The sequence below is a fragment of the Acanthochromis polyacanthus genome, chromosome 1 (assembly GCF_021347895.1).
Source record: "Acanthochromis polyacanthus isolate Apoly-LR-REF ecotype Palm Island chromosome 1, KAUST_Apoly_ChrSc, whole genome shotgun sequence".
NCBI classification, from domain to species: Eukaryota; Metazoa; Chordata; class Actinopteri; family Pomacentridae; genus Acanthochromis; species Acanthochromis polyacanthus.
In genome coordinates this window covers 11,522,030-11,540,890 of record NC_067113.1, presented here as the reverse complement: position 1 = coordinate 11,540,890, position 18,861 = coordinate 11,522,030, and the positions used below count along the sequence as shown (strand labels likewise).

The 18,861-nt window shown below is 41.1% G+C and overlaps 1 protein-coding gene across 1 annotated transcript in view; it reads right to left on the bottom strand.

The window, feature by feature from the left end:
- Positions 1–17,359, bottom strand: part of setd3 (SET domain containing 3, actin histidine methyltransferase) — a 31,679-nt gene extending 14,320 nt beyond the window's left edge. Inside the window, exons 1-7 of the mRNA XM_022195758.2 lie at positions 17,224–17,359; positions 12,318–12,441; positions 10,810–10,902; positions 10,517–10,665; positions 10,298–10,370; positions 9,786–10,042; positions 1,440–1,498 (exon numbers count right to left, since the gene is read on the bottom strand). Coding sequence (XP_022051450.1) covers positions 1,440–1,498; positions 9,786–10,042; positions 10,298–10,370; positions 10,517–10,665; positions 10,810–10,902; positions 12,318–12,420 — 734 coding nt within the window. The 5' untranslated portion in view covers positions 12,421–12,441; positions 17,224–17,359. The remainder of the gene's footprint in view (positions 1–1,439; positions 1,499–9,785; positions 10,043–10,297; positions 10,371–10,516; positions 10,666–10,809; positions 10,903–12,317; positions 12,442–17,223) is intronic.
- Between the last annotated feature and the right edge of the window lie 1,502 nt (positions 17,360–18,861).

The window sequence follows — 18,861 nt, the reverse complement described above, 5'->3', positions numbered from 1 at the left end:
ACACTGAACCACTGACCAAAGGAATCACTGACATGCAGGGACAATTAGCTGGGCTGCAAATGAAACAGGTCAATTAGATTATCTGAATCCCTTTATTTGGAGATAAAAGTGAAAATAAAACCTCCCAGGTGTTTGTATTTCTCAGTGTACACTTGTATGACTGTAGTAAGTCTACTAGGGCCAAAGGTGAGGCAGGATGGGGAAGCAAACAGTTGGAAATTCCCTGACTCAGTTCTGCCTGTAAGATGCACAATAGTTAGCTCTGCAGTGTGAATGAATTTAATGAATCATCATCACTATGCATCACTAGTAGCAGGTGTGGAGCCAAAACATTACAACCACATGACTACTATGTTGTTGGCCCTGCACACGCCACCAGAACAGATCTGAGCTGCTGAGGCCTGAACCAGAGCTCTCTGTGGCATCACATCTGTTAGTGACTTGGAGCTACTATGGACCACAGCTGCTCCAACCACAAAACTCTGCAGAGGGTTCATTGGCTGTTAGCAGTCTGAGGAGGGGCTGAGAGCTGCTGACTTTAGTTTACAGAGTTTAAATCCAAAGTTACCACAGTAACACTGAAGCTAGAACACAGCTATACAAAAAGCAAGACAAGAGGCTTTTCTGTCACACCACTCGGTGTTTGACCTGATCAGAGATCAGCTCAGTGCATCTTTGCTGTCTGCATTCTGTCCACAACTGTGGAGACATGAGAGGCTAAGCTGCAAATAACAATCCAGCAAGAAAAATCCAGTCTTTTCAGCTGAACTCGAGGCTCAGTTCAAACAGAGAAAACAGAAGACAAATATGAAAAAAATTTTTTTTTAAAAATGTAAGTGGTAAATTATCTGGAATATGTAGGGATAGGAAATATGTAAAAATGTGATGGGGGGGGGGGGGGGGGGGGGGGGCAGACTTTATTTAGAGCTCAGAAGTTTGATACAGATGCTCCAACATCACGACGAGATTTCAGCTGCTGTCATAAGAGAGAGTTAACATTTTTGCTAGCTGCATGTTATTCTGTCTTCATATGTTGTCTGAGGACAGAATAACAGCTGTCTATAAGTTGTCTAGGCTCTTTTTCACAGTTCTCCATGTTTTCTGTGTAGTTACTGTAGATGTGATATGTACCTTAAACCAGCAGTAAAATGAGGCTAAACAGAACCGTTGATTTCCTTCGTCCTGACTTCCACCAGTGATGGATGTTTACATCACACACAGCGTGGGTAAGAAGGTCTCGGTCTGACTAATCTGGATGGACGAACCATCAGATTTGTACACTCTGACTGTTCCAACAGTGTGTTTTTGGGAAATGTCACCGTCTGTCTAGATCTCAGTGATGTGTGAGGGAAGGTGTTTGACTGTTTAATCTGCAATAAAGCTAACTAGTGAAGAACACACCCAGAACCAGCAACCACCCCAAACACATACTGACTGACCTGTAGTCGTCAAACGTGAAGCTGTCCTTCAGGGGCAGCTTGCTGGCAGCAGGATGAGTCTGGAGGTGGAGAGAAGAAGGTGGACAAGAGGAAAAAACACAAATCAGTATGAGGAATTTCATTATGCAGGTACGCTCTGACGGGGACGCCTAACAAGAAGAACTGGGAGTAGGGGGCCACCGCTGGGGCATGTGTGCGAGTGTGTGGTCCGTTAGTGCAGCGTGACACTCGACCCCCCACATACATCACTGTCAGCTTAATTTGTTGTGGCCAGCAGCCGTCATAAATCTGCCTCATCAATTTGGGCCTGAATCAGTGTGTGTGTGTGTGTGTGTGTGTGTGAGTGTGTGAGAGTGTGTGAGTTTCCTCCATTTAAAGTCACAGCAGCCACCTACTACAGTCATTTGCAAACCGTCTCGAGCTTAAGCGGCAGAGAAAGAGAGAAAGTGGGAGAAAACGAGTGGAGTTCAGTGGAATGCATAATGAAGGAAAAGAGGAGACGGAGGGAAGGAACATGGAAGCAGAGCGAAAGGGCAAAGAGGAAGAACTAAGTAAAGTCAGAGAAAAGCAAAATTAAGAAGAACCTAGTGTTCACTAATTAGGGAACATATGAGGAAGGCTGTAAGTCACCGCTATTTATCGAGAACATTTAAAAACAACAGGAGTTAACCAAAGATGCTTTCCATTATAAGTCACCTAGAAGTACATAAACAGAACTGCAGTAATGTGTTGACTACAGATTCTTTTTGGGAACCACTTGATTTCTTATTTAAGGTTAGATGTAGTCCATAATATACAAGATGTGTGCATCTGGCCTCATTAACTGTCACCACCTCACCTCTGTATCTCTCGTGACAAACAACTATGAGTTGTCAACTTTTAGTTCTACACCGCTTCTGTTGGGTGGTCAGTGAGGACTAAAAATACCACCACCATCCAAAACTACACCTCCTCATCACACATACAATCATTTTTCACCACTTCAGAAAACATTACTCAGAACTCTACCCTAACTCTAACCAGTACAGGAGGTCCTCCACATACGTCAGATTTCCGTTCCTACAGACAGATGTAAGCCGGAACTTCGGCAAAATGTAAACAAAGTCGGTACGTGCATCACGATGTCCATCAATTCAACATAAAAGACATGAATACCAATGACTTTCATGCATGTATGAATCATTTTTCAAGAAGAAAACAGAATATGTTCCACTGTTTTTACAACTTGATCTAATATTCATCAGTGTTTTGTCCTGTTCCAAGCATTTCATGAAATCTAATTTCACTTCCATGGTGTATTGCCCTTAAGACAGAATTATCGATGCACTTTTACTTTGAAAAAGCGTTTATTCTGAAGTTGTCTGTTGACAATTTTTACTTCCTGTCTGCTATTTTGATGTTTAGCTGGATGCACGGCTCTACTTTATAACGCCACAGAGGCAATGTCATCAGTAATTAACTTCCTTTTTGGACTTACTGGTGAAGTTATAAGGATTTATTTACATGTATTTGTTGTTTCACTCTGTTTTTGTTGCAGCTTTCACTCTATAATGTGGATCAAGAGCCACAGTAAAGAAGTAAAGTTTGCTACGACACAATTCATTTTGCAACATGAGTTTAACTAGTTGGACGGCTGCAAATTTTACACTGTAGTGAAGACCGAACACATGGAGATGGCTTTCCTTTTTTCCCAAGCATCAGAAGAGTCTAACTTATGCTGGGAGCCATAATGAAGGGCAAAAAGTTAGTGAATGTAGCACAATCCAAGGTGGCGTACAACTGGAGAATGGAAACAAAGCCGTCTGATAGCGCCACGTGACAACGTATTCATCCACTCATCAACTAGTTCCATGTAACATATTCTGATGTAACGACGAAACGCTGTAGGTCGAGGATGTCGTAAACCGAGGACCTCCTGTACCTGCAAAACCATAAACTTGTCTCAAACTTAAACTGAACTATTGCCCAAGCTTCAAACAAACCTTAAATGTACTCCCCCATGGAACGCGGTGGAGTTAGGTGATAAACGGTGTCTGTTTGTCTGGGTCCACAGATTTGTTAAAGATTTCTGTATCATTGCCAGATAGCGGCACGGCGTCACTGTAACCATGACAACAAGTGAACACTACATCAGCTGATTGTGATCCTACTACAAATCCACCACTGAGGACTTCTCAGGACTTATCCATCAGAAATGATCCAAGGACTGAGCAGCCTTGGAGGAGGACTGCTCTCTGAGTGCTTTTCTTGTTTTTTAATGTCGACTTTATTTCCCTTTGGGAACACAAAGCTTCCATAATGCGAGCATTAACAGTTTTATCCCCTCAACATAAGTAATACATGGACACACAAGTCTGTGCTGCAGTTGGCATGACATGGAGACCGAGCAGGGAGGGCTCATGGAGGTGTGTGTGTCCCATCCTCTCATCTCTGATACATCTCCTTTCTTAACACACACACACACACACACACACACACTCTTCCCTCCTCCTTGTTTTGTCCCCAGCTCGTTCCTCCTCACCCTCCTCCTCAGATGACCGGGCTGGAAAATTAGCTTGTCACATTGGCTTTGAATTGAATTGACCTGAATGTACCTTCCTCAAAAAACCCTCTCTCTCTCCTCCCCACCCCCATCTCCCTGCTCTGCCTCTGCCTGGTGTTCCTGATGTATGTATGACCAGCCACACAGCCTGATATACGTTGATGTATACCGACAGACAAAATCACTGCCGACAACCCCCCAAATATGCACCCGTACATACAAATACTGAAGAAACCACGGTATGCTTCTGAAGCTCAGAGATCAATACGATCCATCTCATTTGTTTGACTGGTACACATAAACAAATGTAAAAAAAGCGTAGTTTCTCGTCGTAGTCAGAGTAGTTGCGTGGCTCCAGGTTTTATACTAAGCTAGGCTAACTTCTCTCACTGTGTCCTGAACACACCGATATGATATTCTATGCAATCTATTTATCTTACCGTTGAGGAAACAAGCAAATAAACCAACCTAAATGTACTAAACATGAATTTATACAAAGTGGCTTCCTGTATAAACGATGGTCATGTGTGAGGAAAACATGTGGTTGGCCGAATTAAGCTACTGTCGACTCCTAAGGTCCTTTACAATAAAAAACAAGCAAAAAGCCATCAGTAACTCTTTAAGTCTTCATTTAGCATTCATAAGCAGTCAATATGTAATAAATGGCAGACTCTTAGGTTACTGCATGTGAATTTAGCGGTGAGGGACAGCTTCTAAACATATATTTGACATTGCTTGACTTGAATTTCTTGTCTTTAATTGGTTGGCCTCTTTAGTGATAGTGAGTCATCTGCAAAGAGCCAATTTATCACCCTGACTGATTCCTGAGTGGTATGGGCGTGGAAACTTGGTCACTTTGTTTAACTCGACAAGCACTCGGTCCTCTGCACTCACCTGTAGGGACGAATCAGTGTCACCTCACACAGCAGCTATTCAGCTCCAGAGGTGAAATATGATGTGACCACACTGTTTTACCCCGAGGTAGGGGTGTGTGTGTGTGTGTGTGTGTGTGTGTGTTGTGAGAAAATCTCCTCTACTGATAGACAGTCGAGCTCAGAGCAGGAGCATTATAAAATACAGCACTTTTCCATCCAGACACCACCGTTCTACACTGTTGATTTTAACTTTAACGAACAGAAATCCTAAAGAACGCTGTCAGAACATGAGAGCAATGAGTTATTATCATTTTTGCTTTGCAAAAGAACAAAACGCAAACCCTATATGGCCACAAAAGTTTAAGATACACTATTGTTCAAAAGTCTGGGGTCACGTAGAAATGTCCTTATTGTTGAAAGAAAAGCTTTTTTTTCTTAAATGAAGACAACAATAAATGAATGATAAATCCAGTGTAGACATTGTTAATGTGGTAAATGACTATTCTATCTGGAAACAGCTGATTTTTAATGGAATATCTCCATAGGGGTACAGAGGAACATTTCCAGCAACCATCACACCTGTGTTCTAATGCTACATTGTGTTAGCTAATGGTGTTGAAAGGCTCATTGATGATTAGAAAACCTTTGTACAGTTATGTTAGCACATGGATAAAAGTGGGAGTTTACATGGAAAACATGGAATTGTCTGGATGAGCCCACACTTATGAACGGTAGTGTAGATACATAAAGATTTTTCAATAAAAAATACACTCAAAAGCCCGACTTAAAAACAAAACTGATATTTGCCCTGATATTTTCAGATATCAGGACAAACCATGTTTCAACCTAAACTGATATGAACACAACTTCTCTGCTTCGTCTACACTGTCATACAAATGGATATTTTAAGTCATGTACAGTCTGAACACAGTCTGAAAGGATCTTATCAGGTACAATAGTTAAAACTACCTTTGAGTGTTTACCATGTCTGAGGAGGGCCTGAGAAGACAGCACGGAAGCTTTACTGTGGACTTTAGTACAAAATCATGATGCCACAGTTGAGAGGCATCATCTATCAATGTATGCACTCAACATGTGAGCGCAGAAACTGTCCCAATCAACAAGATAAACCCATAAAATGATTAATCCTATACAAGCACAGGCTTATTGGCAAACAGAAACACCACCAGAATGTCAAACATTGTCAACATTTCCTCCTGAGAGCCCCATGGCCTTAATCTACCTGCTGTGGACAAAACAGCTAAATAGATTATATAGAAGACTTAGCTGCTGTTAGATCATTCACTGGTTTGTAGACTGCTGTTTATCAGCCTGGAGTTTGGAATTTCTTTGTAGCCACCTTGGTCCTTTGAAACCAGACATAATGAGGGCTGGATCAGACTGAGAACAGTCAGATGGTCATGATGATGATATCATCCTCTACATGGAACTCAAACCCACAAAATTAACACCATGCTGCATTCAAAAATGCTTAAAACTAGTGACTGAGGCCATAAACATGTCAGGAACATATCTACTAAGGTAACAGATGAAGTGAGGAGCCGATCATTTCCTCAGACTTTTATACAATCAGACCTTAGACCAGTGGAGGAGTCATCTAAAAGTCCAAAAGTCACCTCTGCATTGACTCCAGACCAGTAAGTCTGGAAGGGAAACATCCATCATCTTTTCTATGTCTAGATAGACTACATATAGCAGAGCATTAACAAAGAACATGGACCACAGTCTTGGAGAAATTAACGGGGCGATGGACTTAAAGATGTCTTTCACAACACACACTTCTGTCTCGTCACTGGCTTCTAAACAGATAAAGCTCACTGTGTTCAAATCTTCACAATCTGTCCATCATGTACAGTAAAAGTAAAAGTGACTACAGCTCCTACAGGACGGGGATGATCCCCAGCTGTTCAGAAAACAACACTCCCCCCTAGTGGAGGAATTACACATTTTCAATAAGGAGTAGGCATTTAACGTTGGTTATCCCTCGTGTTTAAAAAGACACATTAGTAATAAGCAATTCATAAACATAAATAATACCTTATATCCTGTTTCAAACACACTTTGAGTCATTCTACTTGGTGTGTCTGAAAATAAAGATCCAGTCAAAGATAAAAATGTCCATCATTTTAATATGCAAACACTAGTTTTTTGTGCCTGTACACAGTCTAATTAAAACAAACACCTAGCTGCTGATGCAAAGAATGGTTTCTTTGAGAAACTTGTTGTTGCGTCTTTGGAAAAAAATAAGAGACTGACTTCAGAGAAGAGGACTGTGTAGAGCTCTGATCAAAGCATGTTACCATGCTGTAGATTAAAAATGGGAAATTAGCATATTTTGAGATTACCATCCCACTGTCTGCAGTCTAGGCCTGTTAACCAACATTTCATCATTCAGTCACTGTCTCTACATCTTATTCCTTTTGTTGGCAGATTACACTGGTCAGAAAGTCTTTACGTGATCATTTTCAAAGTTCACAATCTGAACAGTTTTTCTTTTCAAAGCGTAAGAGAGAACTGCTGTCTTTGATATGGAAATAATTTGGGCATCCATCAAATTAGAAGATTATACACCCATCAAAGTCCAAAGGAGGAGAAATATCAGTTAGTACAGCTACAGCAATAGTTCAGAACAGTTGGAGCTTAACTGTGTAGCTCTTGTCCAGCGTCGCCCCCTCCTGGTTTTTCTGGAGTATTTCAGGCACAGGACTTCTCTTACTTCAGCAGGAGGATTATTAGGTACAGTACACCTAGCTGGAACATCCAGTAGTTTCTGTAATGGTTAATCCACCAGTATGTGCAGCTCTTAAATCTAAATGATATCTTTAATGCTAAACTGGGGCGGCATAGCTCAGTGGGTAGAGTGACCGTCTCACAACCGGAGGGTTGCGGTTCGATCCCCCAGCCCGTCAAGCTCATGTGGAGGTGTCCCTGAGCAAGACACCTAACCCCTAATTGCTCCTGGTGGGTGGTGGTTAGCACCTTGCATGGCAGCTCCCACCATCAGTGTGTGAATGTGATGTATCATGTAAAGCACTTTGGATAAAAGCGCTATATAAATACAACCATTTATTTTATTTTAAACTATAATTTTTGTTGTTATCCATGAATTTTTTATCTCAGAAATAAACACTAAAGCACGTTATTATTTTTTGATTGAGATGCCAAATTACGGTGATTTCTGCATTCCTGAACAGGAAAAACTAAACATTTTAGTGCTCGTATGTTTTTCTTGATAAATTTCTGGCTACTCTGAGACTTCCAGTGCACTGGCTCAACTTTAGGTATAAAAACATGAATTCAGTTCAAAATCCTCACTCAGAGGAAACTGCTTGGGGTTCAGAGCGTTAAACGAGCTCACTGCCATTCGTCGGAGATCTTTGGTAGCCACGTGGGGAATCAAACTGCAGACAGCTCACCAAAACCTCTAACCTGACAGAAATCCAACTGATCATTGCTGAAAGTTCAGACAGTTAATCAGGCGGTGTGATATCAACAACTTCAAATATCTGATTTCAAAATAAGTCAGAGGCGATCGTTGAATTGGCGCCAAATCCACAAAGTGTCTGCGCAGTTTTATGCAACAAGTATTTAATGAGTCAGGGTATCGCTTTAAAGATCATCACGTAACTACACCGACAAAGAGACAAGATGCTTCAGGATTCGATGAAGGTGATAATCAGAGCAGCAGATCTTAATTCTGCTGTTCTGTTGAGTTTTCACAAGCATCAGACAGAGTCTGAATTAAAGCTCTTCAAGATGCCGGATGGTCTTTAAGACACAAAGTGTTCTCACAGCGTCGTCAGTATGACTTGGACTCTAATGCAGAAACTGGTACTTAGAAAATGCAAGGAAGAGGCTGAAAATGAAAACTAACTGAAGCAGATGTATAAGCACCTCAAGATATGAAGTTCTAGAGACAGAAGGAAGACCACTGCTGATCTTCAGACAGAGACTGATGCTTCTAGATCAGAATCTGAGTGACCAGAGTTACCATAACCAGACGACTGAAGGAACGAGGCTTGAAGGGGAAAACAGCTGCTATGAAGACGTTACTGAGGCCTGCAAACATCTAAACATGTCTGTAAATGACTGTCAAACCTGAACGTTGCACCGAATTAAAGTAGTTAGTGGGTAAAAATTTCAGCTTCATTTCTCTGTCTATCTGAATGCACGTTCCCTTTCTGTAGGTTCCTTTGATCAACTTGTTAAATGACATTAAAACAGTGACATAAGTGAATTTGTTTCCATTCTTTACAGCAATGCTAGATCAAAGAGGGTCAGCTGATTTGAGTTTACCTGTGCAGGTAGAGCGATATGCAGCTGGTCTGGGGTATGAAGCAATTCCAGACCGTCTAATGTGATGACAAAATGTTGTGCTGTAACTAACTATCAAAAGCACGCCTCAAATGAAGCTATCCAGACCTATACTGACACCAACCAGGAATCTCTAAACCAAAAAGACAAAACACTTCCAACTTCTCTGTAAATTATGACTGAAAACGTTTGGTTTACAAGTATTTGCAGAGGAGGCTTAACAAGAGCAGCCCTGGAGGATAACCCTGGTTTATTTCAACAATATGTATTTCCCATCAGTGTGTGGAACACTTCAGTTTTGCTGCTCGGTTCCAGAGCTAAAATTAGCTTTGTCTGGCCAGTGGTCAAAGCAGGAACTTCTAAGGTTCGTTAATCACTTTTTCTAAATTTGCATTTTGAGCATTCAGTGTGTTTTAAATTTCTGCATGAAAACATTTAAACTGCAAAACTAAATCCAGATGGAAGGTCAGACAAAAGAGGAAAGTTGATCAAAGTTTGTCATGAGGGAGGCTTTAAAGAGATCAGTCTCTATCTATAACAGAGGTAGCAGTGTGTAGCAGGGTGTACATGTACAGTAAGTGTGTGTCTGTTTACCTGTACTAGTTTGTAGAAGTACGCGTACTGTCGTGCCGTGTTCTTATACTGGCTCAGAACATCCTGTACCGCCTGAGTTCCCAGCAGCAGCTGCACGTCCTCCTGCTGGTAGTAGAGCGGTGTGTCGTATTCTTGGGGAAGACTGTGGATGTACGGCAGCCAGGGTGAAGCAGGGTTGGCCCGCTCACACAGCAGGTGGAGGGCCAGCGTCACGTTACCCATGGCCTGCAGGATCCGGTCCTGGCTGTACAGAGGACCTGAGAGATGGAGGTCAGCAGGGATGAGTGATACGGCCAGAAATACCATCACTACTATTTAGGTTTTCTAGAGCTCAAAGACCCCCACAGACTGTGTTTTAATGAGTAACACTAAATATAAACAGTTCCAGTGCTTTCAAATCAAATGAAAACATCACTGGAGCCCCCTGAACTCTGTCCAGGAAATGTTCTCCACTAACCCTATCTGCACAGCAATGGGACACGCTGATATGACTGAATATCTTCACGTCTTACCCAGCACAGAGTTCTGAGCTGATTCCACGGTCATCTGCATCTTCCTGGGGATCCACAGGAACAATTCCTCTGCCTGCAGTGTAAATAATATTTAGCAGAGCAACTAAAATGAAGGCAAGTCAACCTATGAATGGCATTAAAAACTAAGCCAGCCAGTGAAGTGATTTAAGAAGCAGGGAAACTTCTTACATTCTTACAAATCAAAAATCAAGTGACCACCTTGATGTCCCTGGTGGCCCGCAGGCCGTAGCCCTCTGCTCCAAAGTCGGCCACCGTGAAGCTGTCGCAGGACGCTCCATTCTCCTGCGCCCAGGACATCAGGTCTGGAAAGTAGTCCTCCCTGCTGCCGTCAAACACAACGGACATGCCTGGACAAACACAAACATTTACAGCATAAATGATAGTACTAGAAACTGATCCCTGGCTGAAAATAAAAACTACTATTACACATAACTTCATATCTTTTTTAGCACAGTGCAGCAGATAAAAAGATGATTACAGTTTTAACTCACCCTTCTGTTTCTTGCGGATCTTCTCCACCAGGCCTCTGATTTGGATGTACTCCTCCCACTCTTTACCAGCAGGGGGCGCTGCGCTGCTGCATTCTGAGGAAGCATAGGGACAGTAAACACCTGAACTGCAGCTGAACCACGCAGCCTCACACTGTGAAGAGCAGCCAGCACTGAAGCTGCTGCAGGGGTTTCTACTCTCTCACATGAAGAGGTGAAGGTCAGTCAGTGTGTTTCAAACATCAGCTTCATGACAACATGAGAGTACGAGAGCCTGAAACTGACAGAAAGGTGGAGAGAATCTACGTAAAAGTCTCCTGGTTGGTTTCAAACCCACTGTGATCATTCAGCCAACAGGATCCGTTCTTCATCCTTCATATCTTTTGAGGACATGAACCAGACCACACACATCTGGACTGTACCTGGACAGGTATACTAGGGAGAATTTAATACTTTTTAGTACTACATAAAATGCTGTTTATAACCTAAGAATTATTTATTGTAATTTCAAATATATTTTAGTGCCTCCCTGTAGTAATTTCCAACAATATAATTAAATATGTCCTGTGAAGTGTTTCTGTAAACAGCTTAAAGTGATGTTTACTTTCAGTGTATCAGGATAAATTGGACTAATAGCGTCGTATCTTGTTTTTATTTAATATTTATTATCACAATAACAGCGTTGTTGTGAATTCTCTTGGCCTCAACGACTGTGCAGTAAAAATCTGACTACGTGACAGCTGTGGTTTACATCCATGTTTACTGGCTGAAGTCGTTTTCTTCAGTTTTAGCTGTACAGGAGTTATTGGAGTGATGCCATTGGCAGAACTGTGCAGCGGATCACCTGTGGGAGCAGCGTTTGTGTTTATTTCAGGCCCGTCGTTGCTCACTCAAAGTCCACTGCCTTAGAGAACCAGCTTTTACTCTGAAGGTTTATAACGTTTCCTGAGTGGCCAGAACACACTGAGATGTTTCAAACACTGCAGACGCCCTGGTTTTAGCGCAGTCTGTTGATCTGATAGCAATAACTGGACTAGATCTGTCATCTTTAGCACATGAGCCTCCTACACAGCAGCAGCATGGAAACCTCAGCAATGTTTTAACTGTATCAGCACTAAAAAGAAAGAGAAACACACTCCTGTAAGCTCCCTCTGAGCTGACAATTTGGACAGAGAGCTTAATGCATCTTAATGGCACAGAATACTGTAAGCTGATAGGTCCAGAACTCCTTTACTACAGCACATGGCCACACTGAAACCAGACCACCTCACTGTGTGCAACGCTCTTAAATCAAAAACAAAATGTTGTTTAGTTCACTAGAAGGATCTTCCCAGTAGAAATGTCTCAACGTTCCGCGTCCAACCTGCACCAAACCCTCCAGGTGCTACCAAGCCTTCACTAGAAATACTGTTTATGAGTTAGCATCAGGCAGCTCTGTGGCAGTGAAAGGTAGAATCTGAAGTGTGTAAAGGAGATCTGTGCCCAGGTAAAGAGTGTGAGCGTTAACATACTCTGCAGCAGCTCAGAGATGAGGTTCATCATCTCCTTGGGGGAAACCACAGCGCTGGCTCCTGAGCCCGACTTCTGAGTTTTCACCCGACTCTTCTTTCCCATGGTGCTGGATAGACGACTAGGCTGAGAGAAAAAAGGATATGTAAATACACAAAGGAAGCAATGAAGGAGAACAGAGGAGGGTTCCTTCCTCAGGACAGATGGACCTGAAATAGTCGATGCTTGCACAGAACTCACAATAGGTTTTATACAAAACAAGGGTATTACAAACACTTGCACAAAGTGTTTGTCATGCTAGCACATGAAAAAACTTTGAGTTTTCATGGAAAACAGGAAATTATCTGGGTGACCCCAAACTTTTGAACGGTAGTGTATATTTTTAGTACATTTTTACAGTATTTTTAAATAGATTTTACTTCATATTCATTGTATTTTTAATACATTTTTACTATATTTTTACAGTATTTGTAATATGTTTTTACTGTACTGTTTCTATACTTTTACTTTATTTTTACAGTATTAGTACTATTTTATAAGATTTTTCCGATTTTTTATTGTAGTTTTACTATATTTTTACTGTATTTTATTATACTACCGTTCAGAATTTTGGGAGTGTCTTAATAATGTTCTTATTTTTTGAAAGAAAAGCATTTTTTTTACTGAAGATAACATTAAATGAATGATAAATCCAGTGTAGACATTGTTAATGTGGTAAATGACTATTCTATCTGGAAACGGCTGATTTTTAATGGAATATCTCCATAGGGGTACAGAGGAACATTTCCAGCAACCATCACTCCTGTGTTCTAATGCTACATTGTGTTAGCTAATGCTGTTGAAAGGCTCAGTGATGATTAGAAAACCCTTGTGCAACTATGTTAGCACATGCTTGCACAGAACTTACAATAAGCTTTTCCAAAACAGATCTCATTCAGCTCTAGTGGTATATATCGAAGTCAGATGTTGTCATTTTGAATGTTCAATGTCTCACTGAGATTCCTGCTACACTTCACATCTACTCCTGAAAATCAAACATCTTGTCTTTCCAGGAGAGTATTCTCATGACTCTACAGACCTCACTGGTGGCCGTCAGCAGAATTCCTTTCAGCGCTCTGGCCACCAAACATCCGAGACACATGAACTGGTCATTCCTTGCCAGCACATGGTTTGGTTCTCTGACGACTGTGCATTAAACTAACAGCTCTCTGCTTTGTGCAACAACAGGTTTCCTATATTGTGAAACAGTTCACTTAACAGCCGGTGTGAATGACTTTTCCTGGTTACTTTTGGCACATCATATAAATGTTATAGAGTCACCAGTATCACAGTAAAAAAGTTCCAAAACAGATCTCCAGTGTCAGGCTGATCTCTCATTAGGAGGAGTATGTTCCAGTGTTAGTCCCACGGCTTTCACACCAGCAAAACGACACCTTTAAATAGACCAAGTGTCAATGCTCAGTTTATCTGCACCAATTTAATTTCCTACAGGTCTTAGCACGGCCAGCATGAATCCCTCCTCTCCGTGAGCAGCTCCTCAGCCCACTGCGCTTCTGTCCTACCAGACACCATTTCACAACTCAGACGGCTTACCAAGGTGAAGGAAGTGACTTAGGACATTTCTGCCAGTCAGTGTCTTTTCTTTTTCAGAAAAAGGCCGATCTGCCTCACATTACCAAAGTCCCGCTGTGTCTGTGGAGCTCCCTGCTTCTCCCAAACAGTCCTACAGCTGCTCAGTGACATGCAGGAGCAGCTGTTACTGGTCTGAGGCCAGTCCTTACACCCAGAACAGAGCTGCAGGCTGCCACTGTTCAGGCTGATTATCAGGTTTGTTTTTAGTCAAACAAACATGAGATTGAAGAGATTCTACTATATCACAGGTGTCAAACCATCGGTCCTCCAGAGGGTCCAATCCGGCCCTCAAAGTGTAAAAATTACAGAGAAGACATTAACTGCAGATTGTAAATTAGTAAAACTATAAATCTAAAATAACTTCTACACCATGACAAGTTGCTTTGATCATAAAGTAAAATACTAGATTGTTCATTGTTCTTTAGTCATTTTGTGTCTCATTTTTGTAATATTTTGTCTTGTTTTTGTTGCTCTTTGGTGGTTTTTTGTCTGACTTTTATCATTTGTGTCACATTTTTGCCGTTTTATTTCACGGTTTTGTAGTTTTTGTCTCGTTCATTTTTTTTTTGGTCATTTTGTAACTTTTTTGTTTTGCTTTGTGCTGTTGGTCTCATTTTCTGTCATTTTGTTTCTCACTTTTGTCGTTTGTGTCTCATTTTTGAAATATTTTGTCTTGTTTTTTTTGTCCTTTTTAAGTAAAATATTATATGATTCAGTTCCAGGTGACTAAATGTTGTGTTCCTTTGTAGACACACTGCGATCTGGAAGTTCATCCATCCATCCATCCTCTATACACCGCTTTATCCTCACTAGGGTCGCGGGGGGTGCTGGAGCCTATCTCAGCTGACTCGGGCGAAGGCAGGGGACACCCTGGACAGGTCACCAGTCTGTCACAGGGCTACATATACAGACAAACAATCACACTCACATTCACACCTACAGGCAATTTAGAGTAACCAATTAACCTCAGCATATTTTTGGACTGTGGGAGGAAGCCGGAGTACCCGGAGAAAACCCACGCATGCACAGGGAGAACATGCAAACTCCATGCAGAAAGATCCCAGGCCAAGGCCGGGATTTGAACCGGGGATCTTCTTGCTGCAAGGCGAAAGTGCTAACCACTACACACTGTGCAGCCCGATCTGGAAGTTGTAATGTGGAAATGATAAACTGAGGTCTAATGTTTTTAAAATTGAACTTTTTTATCTGAAGAAATTTCACTTTGTTTATAATGTTTTGTAGAAAGATAATTACTTAAATGTGAACATTTTCAGAATGTACTTTCTTTGCACTCAAACGAAGGGAACCATTAGGAGGTGTGGATATTTATAGGTTAGTATGTTATGATTTATCTGGTTCGTTCCACTTGAGATCAAACTGGCTCAATGTGGAACCTGAACTAAGCTGAGTTTGACACTCCTGTACTACACTAACCTGTCACTTTATTAGGAACACCTGTGAAATCTGATACAACAACTCTGCCAACATCTCATCTTTTTTAAGCTGAGGTCGTGCATGTTAATGAGATGGACAAAACAAGAGGAACATGCTGAAGATGAGTTGAAGACAACCATAGATGGGCTACAGAACTCTGCTGAAACGTCTAAAACTGCCAGATAAGTCACTCAATAAAGTGTCATGCCATTCGGCATAGGAGATCATTTCCCTCTATCTAATCCAATCTTCTGCTTTCTGAATTGGGACTGTTTGCTGTTCCAAATGTAGCCATGATGTCAGTCCGGCTATCAGTCCTTATCTATCCAGATAAGTAGGAACAGTATTTATCAAAGGTCACATACTCCTTTTCAACAAATTCATGAAAGAGTCTCTAGTCCTCAAAGTCTCACAGTACTCCAAAGATGGTAATCATTTTACATGGAAATACTGCAGACTTCTCAGCCCAGCCGTAGTCTTAAACATCAAGTTATGCTGAATTGTATAAATTATCAAATCTAATGGTTCAGAGATGCAGTTAAGGAATGAGACTTAGGCTGGTTAACATATAGTCTAAATGGGCTGTTTCACTCACCAGTTCATGCTCACACAACAAGGACACAGCAGACCAAGTGTAAAAAGGTTCCCATTTGACTTTTAGCTGCCCGTTTCTTTGGTGTGATGTCGTCTCTCTCTAATTCTTTAATTCTCTATTTTTGTACCTTTAATTTTTAACCGTCAATCATATTCTTTAATTTTCAAACTGCCTAGTTGCCTTGTCTGATTTGGACGCTAATCTAGCTAATTATTAATTTAATTTCTAGTATTTATTTTTAATTGACTGCTCTGACTTGTCTCCTACAGCTTGTTTGTCTGCATTGCATGTTTTAACTGTCAAAGCACTTCTGTTCTTTAGGCTGCTATAGAAATAAAGTTATTATTATTATTATTATAAACACCAGTATTCCACTGTGTGCTAGGAGTGCATGAACACTGTTGCATTCACTCTTGAACCAAGGCTTCTGACATGTTGTACTGGTGGCTTAGACGTTTCAGGGTTAGTAGAAGCAGTAAATAACCAGTTGCTCTTTCATCTGAAGTTGGGTAGGGACAGGCCAAATGTTTAGCTCCAGTTTTTACACAGAAACTAGATAAAATTCTTGTAAATATAGTATCCACCTGGGTCAAAATGTTGTTTTTTTTGTTTTGTTTTTTTAGTTTCAGGTTCAGGAAATAATACTACAATGTAAAAAAAAATGTATTAACGTGGTGTACTGCACCTGTCCTCAGGCTAACTTCCCTATTAGCTGCCAGGCTTAATGAACCTCTGGTGCAATTTCAGCTCTATTCTGACAAGTCTTATAGCTACATGTGAGCAAACCGAACAGAGAACACTTCCTTTATTCTACCACAAGCAGCAGGAAGCCGCGGGGATTTGGTTTTAAACATGGCATAATTCAGGTATTAGCAGCGTGTCTCCTCCTGCCAGATACCGCTGCAAACAGACACCCCATCACTAGTTATAGCCCCTGGGGTTATTTTGGCCTCCCCGTTAGGCCAGCAGCTAGCTTATAAAGGAATCACGCCCAGACAGAGCCGTAAGTGAAGAGGGGCTGCTCATTCATCCCCAGCTAGCTGCTAGCCGCTAGCTGCTAAGCTGTCAAGTGATGAGGGATCAGCCTGACTTTTACAATGAGCTAACTAGCAGGCTAACTAGCCCTGTCAGCTAAAACACCAACAGCTCCACGCCTCAGACACGCTCCTGTACGGAACCCCGGACAACACCGAGGCAGAGGGTCGGTGAAGCAGAGCATTTATGGGATATATCCAGATATCTCCTACCTTCTGAAGTGACAGCAGCAGTTCTTCTGGCCCTGCGATCTAACCAACCTTGACTGAGTGGGGCGTGCGATTGGAGTAGCCGTGAAACACACCCAAATAGACGTCACTGGCTTCTGGCTTTCTCATTGGCTGCTCGGCAGCATGCTCTGGGAACTTAACAGCGACTGGCTGAAAAATGCAAATTTTATGTGAATGTGATTAGCCCCGCCCATAGAAGTTTGCGATTGGACGTTTACTTCTGCAACGCTTAAAAACACCATAAATGGTCCTGTTGGGACCGCAGCTATAGGCTGGAAGATAAATCAGTCAGGTTGCTGTCTCGTCCAACGTCTGTATGTGTGGAAGAAATGGAATTTATGGCTCTGTGAAGGAAGCCGCGTCTTCATGTATGGGGTCACAGGAGTGCCATAATAAAAGACAAATCTGTGAAAAAAAAATCAGGAAATAAATGTAAAAATATAAAGAGAAATAAATAAATAAATCTGTCAAAAATCAGGAAATAAATAAGTAAATATAAAGAGGAACAAATAAATAAATCTGTTAAAAATCAATCAATAATAATCAATCAATAAATTAATAACAATACCTGTTTGTCATCCTCCCCGTCTGTCTTGTTTCGTCCTTTCTGTCACTATTTCCCCTTCTTTCACACTGTGGTGTATCACAGCCCTCCCCTGCAGCTCACATCAGGGGTTTAATAAAGTTTGATTTGATGTAGCTTGAAGGGAGGGCCGGTGAAGGTCACTGGCAGTGATTCACATTTAATATTTGTCACTGCAAAGATAAAAATGCATAGATCTTTTCGATGCTGTCATCAGATACAGTGGCCAGCTAGAAAGATAATGCAGACAAGGGGGAAAAAAAATCAATCAATAAATATATAAATAGAAAGAGGAACAACTAAAAGAACAATGAACAAAGAGCAAAATTGATCATTTTATTTATTTATTTGTTCTTTTATTGATTCTTCTTTGTATTTTCAGATATAGTTCCTTATTTTTAACAGATTTATTTATTTATTCTTCTTTATATGTATGCATCTATGTCCTGATTTTTAACATATTTATTTATTCAGTCTTTCATTTGTTGTTCTTTATATTTATACATTTATTTCCTGATTTTTTAAAACAGATTTATTTATTTATTTCTCTATATACTTACACATATATTTCCTGATTTTTTAGCAGATTTATATTTTATCATGAAATTCCTGTGACTCCATATTGAGGAGCGATTCCTTTCAAAGAGCCGTTTAACAGAATGGTTCGTTGTTATATTCATTTATATTTAAGAAGTCAACCGGGGTAACTGGTTTTTAGCAAGGACACAATCACTGGGAGCAGTTATAAGATATGGATCAGGAGAGTTCACACTCACACATCCCACCAATATACTGTATTCTGTATTGGTGGGGGGCTGCTCAGTGGCGTAGTGGCATGCACTTTCGCCTTGCAGCAAGAAGATCCCTGGTTTGAATCCCAGGGTGGGCCTGGGATCTTTCTGCATGGAGTTTGCATGTTCTCCCTGAGCATGCGTGGGTTTTCTCCGGGCACTCCAGCTTCCTCCCACAGTCCAAAAAATATGCTGAGGTTAATTGATCACTCTAAATTGCCCGTAGGTGTGAATGCGAGTGTGATT